The 7258-nt window shown below is 39.5% G+C and overlaps 1 protein-coding gene across 1 annotated transcript in view; it reads left to right on the forward strand.

The window, feature by feature from the left end:
* NADSYN1 (NAD synthetase 1) overlaps window positions 1-4409 on the forward strand; it is a 19426-nt gene extending 15017 nt beyond the window's left edge. The window contains exons 20-21 of the mRNA XM_010007424.1: window positions 1275-1451; window positions 4339-4409. Coding sequence (XP_010005726.1) covers window positions 1275-1451; window positions 4339-4392 — 231 coding nt within the window. The 3' untranslated portion in view covers window positions 4393-4409. The remainder of the gene's footprint in view (window positions 1-1274; window positions 1452-4338) is intronic.
* The last annotated feature ends 2849 nt before the right edge of the window (window positions 4410-7258 follow it).

Below are 7258 nucleotides of genomic sequence, written 5' to 3' on the forward strand. Positions count from 1 at the left end.
ACAGTCTTATCTATTTTGACAACAGTTTCCAAAACAGCAAATTAACTTAAAAAAAAAAAATAAATATATATATATATATATTGGGCACTTAGAAGGATGGGTGCTCTGAAATTCAGTTTGTTTCAAATTTCTTAGTATCAAAAGAGTCAAATCAGGGTCTTACTGCTATTAAAATGACTGATGGCCAAGCCCTTCCTCTTCTCCCCTGCCTTCTCTTTTCTATCCACTTGAATACTAGAGGACTGGTAACCCTAACCACTACTTCTAGGGGCTGTTGGATATTTAACTGTAGGACATTGTGAAACTCTTTATGATAAAGCAAAGCGTTGCTCAATTACTTCATTTGGCTTTACCTTAATCATATATACTACATCTGAGCAATTAAGTTTTACATTTAAGCTATTAAGTTTTCACTGGCCAAATCAAATATATTAATGGAAGAATTTAAAATCTCCCATTCTGCAGAGATTCCAGGTGTGTTTTTTTTAATTCTGCTCATAGTATTACTCTGTCTTTTTGATAATTGGCAATTTAATTTTGGTGTTTGTTTGTAACTGCACCATAAAACTATTCATTATAATTTCCATAGTTGAGATTTTCAATGAATTTCTGTGTGTCTGATTTCAGGCAGACATGGGGATGACGTATGCAGAGCTCTCAATCTATGGAAAATTAAGAAAAATTGCAAAGGCTGGACCTTACAGCATGTTCTGTAAGCTGGTTAATATGTGGAAGGAAGTTTTTACTCCAAGAGAGGTAATACAGAATAAAAAATAGTCATTCAGCTTCTTTGCCAAAATAGACTGTGTTTGGAGAAATGTTGAGTAGAGTTCCTTAAAATTAAAAGGGATAGTTTAATTACTCTGTGTTTAGAGATTATTTTATGACTGTAGCAGAATATGCTGGAAAAACTGGGGTGCATCTCTTAAATTAATGGAGCTTCTTGTCTATGTTGCAAATTGTTTGAAAAGTGGTAATTTGAAAACAGTTACTTGAGCACTGTACCTTCAGGGGAAAATTCTTCCCTGAAATACACCTGAAAGCCTTTGGCTCTTACTTTGAAAGTCTGTCTACACTGAAGAACTGTCTGCTTTGCTGCTGCACAGTTCTTCCTTTCTTGTGCATAAGGGAAGAAGTTCAGATTGTGGTAGATAATTGATGTAATTGTTAATGGAAGAAAATGGATGTGTAAAGCTGGAACACATTCTCACCTACATTTTTGAAATACTAAGAATTGTTATTTGATTAAATGCTATATTTTTTTTGTACACCAGGTGGCATCAAAGGTTAAGCATTTCTTCAGAATGTATTCCATTAACAGACACAAGATGACCACCCTCACTCCTTCATACCATGCTGAAAACTACAGTCCAGATGACAACCGATTTGACCTGAGGCCTTTCCTTTATAACACCACATGGTCCTGGCAATTTAGGTGTATAGATAAACAGGTAAAAGCCCTTTACTTCTTATGTGGCTTTATATTTAAAGCCCTTGCAATGGGACAAGCCCAGTCCCAGTGAATATCCAGCAAAAGACAAAAAGAGCAATTAGGATAATAGTTTAAAACAGAAATAACCCTGCTTGTTGTTTTGGCATAACTGTGAGGCTGAGAATTCTCTGGTTTCAGTGTAGGCTGTTTTTTTTTGTTTTTTTCATTAAGTATAGCTTGTGGTATTGCTGGGAGAGCAAGAAGAAGAAAAAGGGAATAGATGTACTGAGGCCAGAAACTAGTAGGTGTACCCATACTCTTGAAGTCTTGTGCTAATACGAAGAAGAAGCTTAAGTGTTTTGGTTTCAGTTCAGGACCTGTCTGAAGGGATCTGTGTAATTGTGGGATTAGGACTTGGCCTACATCAGTGTGGGAAAAGCCAGTAAGAGGCAGCAATTAATGGTGAATGCTTCTCTCACCTTCTTCTCCAGCAATACCTTTTTTTGAACCTCAAGTCAGTTGACTCACAAATAACATTGCTGAAATCCAGAGGAAGGAATGGTGCTGTGCTTAGTGTGAGCACTCTGAGGTGTGGAGGGGCTCAGGCAACTCTCAGAACCTTGCTTAACTTTTTGTAGTTTTTATTCACACCTTCAATGTTATTTTAATGCACTTTTTTATGGCAAAAGTGCTGGGCTGAAAAATTTTAGCACCTTGATGTTTTTTTCTGCCAGAGATTTTACACCTCAGTTGCTTTTAAGAATATGTTTATATATGCAGTAAAATATTAATTCCCTCGTCTGTGAAATGCCAGACATGCTGTAATAGTGTTTTATTGCCTTGAAACCTAGGATAAAAGCTACCACGTGCAGTGCTTTTTTGTAGGTCTGTGTGGTGTGTTGGGGTTTTTTTGCATCATTTTGGACTTTTTTCCCACTGAAGTCCAGGACAAAAGTTATTTTGGCCTCAGTGGGAGCTGGGTAAAATATTTATGTAGGGTCTGGACCGAAATGTAATTATTTTATGCTTACAGTAAATGTGATTAAGATCTTTTAATGATCCAGGATATTGTAACACTCTTTAACTAGACTTGTATATAATAGCAGTTGTGCTGTGCAAGGCTACGAGCCATTGCAACCCATTCCTGAAAACTGGGAGTCAAGTTTGGGGAAGAATCTGTTATTTAGGCAACAATAACCTGCACTGATCAAGTTTAGTTGTAACTTGAACTGATAACTTATTATTATGGATAGTGTTTTGCAAGACTGGAAAATAATGACTTGCTATAATATAAGTCAAATCTGCCCTATTCAAGAAAGGGAATCCTGGAAGAGTTTCCACTTACTGTGCATATTCAGAATGACTGTAATTCTGAAGAGAATTGCTCTCTAGGACAATGTCTTCACTGGTAATTGCACTCCTGGGACTTAATCTGCACTTGAGGTTTCTCTGTCATTGTAACAGGACTGTGAAAATAAGGCATAAAGTCTAAATGACATAAAAAACACCTTTTAGTTAGGTAATGCCAGGTTTTCCTGGAAAAGACTCATGTTACAGCTTGAGCTCATTTGTGAAGGGAAATGGTTAAAAAAGTAGAATTTAGGAGTGCTAATTATAGTGAAATCTGTTGGATCTGTGGAAAGTGCTTTTATATGTTGGATGTTTGTAGTCTTGTCAAGGCAATTTAGTTATCCACTCTTGGAAGTGCAAAATTCCCTCTGTGTTTGCTGCAGAAGAAACAGGAGTAAAAGGAGACTGAGATCATAGTGGTTGCTGGGAATTGCCAGGTTTGCCCTTGGAGTCTTACTGTTGTTCATCTCTACTTAGCTGAGGGTTTCAACTGGATGATTAAGTTTCTAGTGGTTTAGAGCAGCCCTGGGAACTCTGGTAGCACTGTCTGTAGCTTCTGCCTTTGAGTTACATCTGAGGCACAGGATGTGTGCTCAGAGCATGCACTTTTAACAGTTTATAGGTGCCAAAATGCTCATTGGAGTTTTAATAGCTGGCATAATTTAGAAGGAACTGTGGCATAGCTCCCAAGAAAGCTGGCACACTTGCTGGTGTGCAGATGAGGTATTTGCAGTCTGCCTTCTGCTTTTTCCAGTGCTTACTGGTCATACTATAAGATCAGCTGCATTTGGTCAAACAAAAAAATTTATCAGAGTATCTTTGTGTCTCTTTCATGGCCAGTAGGAGATGTACATAAGTACAGGGATTTTATAGTAGAACCCTCCCTATATATCCTTATAGATTTAGGGAATGTAAAACAGAATTTTCCAGAGTTAGGAGAGAACGTGCAGAACATTGTGTTTAGTTTGTGCTCTTGGTCTGTCTTCCATGGATTTGTAGAATGCTTTCTGAAACTGTTTTATTGTTGGTGTTAACAGCCTAGCTTAGTATAAACTTTTATTTTGTTTTAAGAACAGTGAACAGTTTTATAAAATTATGAGTGTGTGCATGGAAAACTTTCCCTGTGTTTGTTTAAGTTACTCCAGGCTCTCTTTTATGGGCAGTGTTACAGGTTATGGCCTGATGTGATCTGACCTGAGAGCTCTCACTGGAAGGGGTAGTCTTGCCTCCCTTCCTGTCTCTTCTGGCTTCTGAGGCAGCTTTGGTGCTTGTCTCACTCCTTAGTCAGCCAGATGAAGTCACCAAACTGACAGAAAACTAGGAAGTGATGGGAGGATGTAGTCAGGGGTAGATTTAGGGCATGGGTAAGGAGAAAGTTTGACCTTTGCTCTTGACTACAGCTAACAGCCTGTTCAGCTCAGTTGTCCCCTGTAACCCACTGTCAGTTCCCGATCAACCTGAGCTCTGCACTGTTTTGTGGTAGAAGTCTGAAAAGACAGGAGACATGAAATGCAAACTTGTGTTTACTATTGAATCAGTTTCCTTTTAACTTGCAGGTATCCAAGCTAGAAAAAAAGGAAGGAATTTCTCTGGTTGAAGACGTGGACTGATCTGCTGTCTTGTTTAACTGTGGTGTTGAATTTACTGAGCAGAATGTTCAAAAACTGGATTATACTGCAATGATGAGCAGAGATGACCCAAAAAATTGTTGAGATGACCCCTGTAACTTTTAATCAAGTCCTTTTTTTTCCTCAGTTGACTCCCTGTTTTGTCCCCAATATACTTAAATGATAGTTTGGCTAAGGAATAATTTATTAAATATTTTCTTCAATTACTTGAGTTAATTGTCATTAATTGAAAATCAGTCACCAATAAATGCAGGTATTGTGGAAATGTATACACATACAAATATTAAGTTTGGTTCTAATAATTTGGATATTTTTTTTGAGCAGCATCCAGATGAAAGTATAAAATTTTAGCAGTTCTGGCATGTGCTGTTAAAGGGAAAAACTCATTTTACTTTGCAATAAACTTGTTTTATAATGCTAATTGAGTCTGTTTCTATTTTACATGTTTTTTATTTATCTAGCATTGGCTACGTAGACTGGTCCAGTGTTTTGAATAGCCATATAAAGTCTAATTCAGCAGGGTATTGGAAGCATGTTTAACTGGAAGCAGATGGGTAATCTCCTTGTTAGTAGGATCCAAATTAAGCGTCCAGCTTCTTGTTTTGCATCTACTTGCTGTGTAACCTGAGACAATTAACTTTAAAATCTCTGACTCCATTTTTTCAGAGAGGAGAAATACCCACTTCATCAGGATGTTCAAGGTTTGTTTAATGGTTATTGCTCTCCAAGACCCTTAGCTGTATTTTAATGATTTTGAATACAATTGGCGTGGTGTCTTTCACCTCCTGGTGTTTTTGATATGTAAGGGTAACTTGGTCTACCTGAAAATAAGAAATGTCTTCTGGTGCATGGTATTTTGAATAGAAAGGGCACAGGTTTGGTATCCATGCCACTGATATAATACCTATATGCTCTGGTGCTGCCTGTCTAGGAGCTGTGTGATCTGTTACCACTGACCATGCCATGAGTGTGTGGTTGGACGTGCCCACATAATCCTTTTACTGTTGGAATCAAGTTTGCTGGGTGTAAAACATCTGGAAACGGAGTGAATATTGCAGATTGAAATATAAAGCCAGTCTCCTTTGAGCATAATTGGTGCATTACCCACCTTCCACCTACTGTTTGCAAAAAGTTATTTTAACTTTGTGACTTCACTGGTATTTTAAATATGTCCAGTGCTCTGGACAATAAAAAAGGTGCAAGGATAGGCTTGTTCCTTGACTTGAATCCCTTTTCTGCTTGTTCATTTAATGTTTGGCCATTTCCATTGCTTTAAAAAAAAAATTATTTGAAAGGCAAGTTTTTAATAGGGGAAACCAGTAATGCATTTCTGAGGTTCTGGGCAAACAATGTTGTAGCTGTGACAGCAGGGGAGCTCAGACCAAGCGAGACTTTGGTTTAAATGGCTGTGCATTTTGCTAATGGAAAATGTCTGCTAAGGGGCATGTTCTCCACTTCTGTTTTCCATGATCCAGAAAGACAGAATCGATTCATTCAGAGTTAAAGATGCTGCGTTGTTCTTGGTGGGTTTATTGTATGGTATTTGTTTCAATACATGGCTATCTTACCTTAGTGGATGTTGCTAGTACTTAAGGATGTTTATGTTAGTCTGACAGAATTCCCCAGGTGAGATTCTCCTTCCTTTACTGTTGCTGGGCACTTCTACTTCCTGCAGCAGCCAGAGTGAGAGGATGAGTTTTAAACAAAGTTCAGGAATCTACTGTACATTTGAAGGCTTCTTATTTATTTTTTCTTCCTGAAGTTACTGATTCAGTTTCCTGAAAATCACAGGAGGGGAAAGAAGGAAACATTTGTTTTCATTCAAATAAAAAATAATAGCAAAAATAATACCATGTTTACATGAGCTCCCTGTTAATTCAGACACTGGGGAAAAGGACACTTATGTTTCTTAGCGATGGCACTTTCAGCATGTGTGCAAATTGCATTTTATTCATTTCCTGCTAGTGCTGAATACAGCTTGCACCAGTGCACCCCTACTTCCCTTTTGCTATCCTTATATTTTCACTGTACCTGTTCCATTTGCTGTCTGTAGTTCAGCTGTTACCAACAATAACTCCAGTTTTATCAGTGCTTTGCTGTCTCCTGAGAAAGAGAAATGAATGTATAGCTGCTGCTGTTAGGACAGAGGTAATGCCATGGAATTTTCCTTAGTATCTTAAGCTCCCAAAAAGGGCAGGATGTTACCCTGACATATTGAGAACCCAGTGTAAAACTGTGACGTTTGACCCACGAGTGGTGCAGCTGGAGGCGAAAACTACCCGGGTGCTAATTAGAGAGTTGCAGTTTGATGAAGTGGAACAGGGAGGGTGTGTATGAAGGGGAGCACGAGGAAAGGGGGGAGAGCAGCAGAAGCGCAGCATCTTTTCACAGTCAGAGCAGCATAAGCTCATCTCATGGTTGCTTCCCGGCTGCCTGGGTGACTGAACACAAAGTAAGTATCTTCTGCTGGACGATTATTGGAGAATGTAAGCACCAGCAAGACACAAGAATGTAAAAGCTCGCTGTTATTTTCTCAATAAATCCTTAACCCAGCCCCTGAGGCAGGGGCCAGGGGGGAGGAGAACCGAGCTCACACCTGCCGCCAGGTAAAAAACCCGCAATTCCCCGAGAGGAACGCGCACAGGACACCTGGGATCTGCTCTCCTAAGCGCGGGAGAAGAACTCAACGCTTTTTACCACGGCCTTCCTCCCAGGAGAAGTAACCAGAGACCTCCCCTTGAAGGCGAGCTCCTGTCAGAGGTGACTGCGGCCGCTTCCTGAGGGAACAAAGCCTGGCAGAGGGCAGCGCGGTGCCCGCTCGGCGCTCCCGGCGGGCGGATCCCGCCCC

This window comes from Chaetura pelagica, unplaced genomic scaffold, assembly GCF_000747805.2.
Source record: "Chaetura pelagica isolate M959 unplaced genomic scaffold, ChaPel_1.0 scaffold401, whole genome shotgun sequence".
Classification (NCBI taxonomy): domain Eukaryota; kingdom Metazoa; phylum Chordata; class Aves; order Apodiformes; family Apodidae; genus Chaetura; species Chaetura pelagica.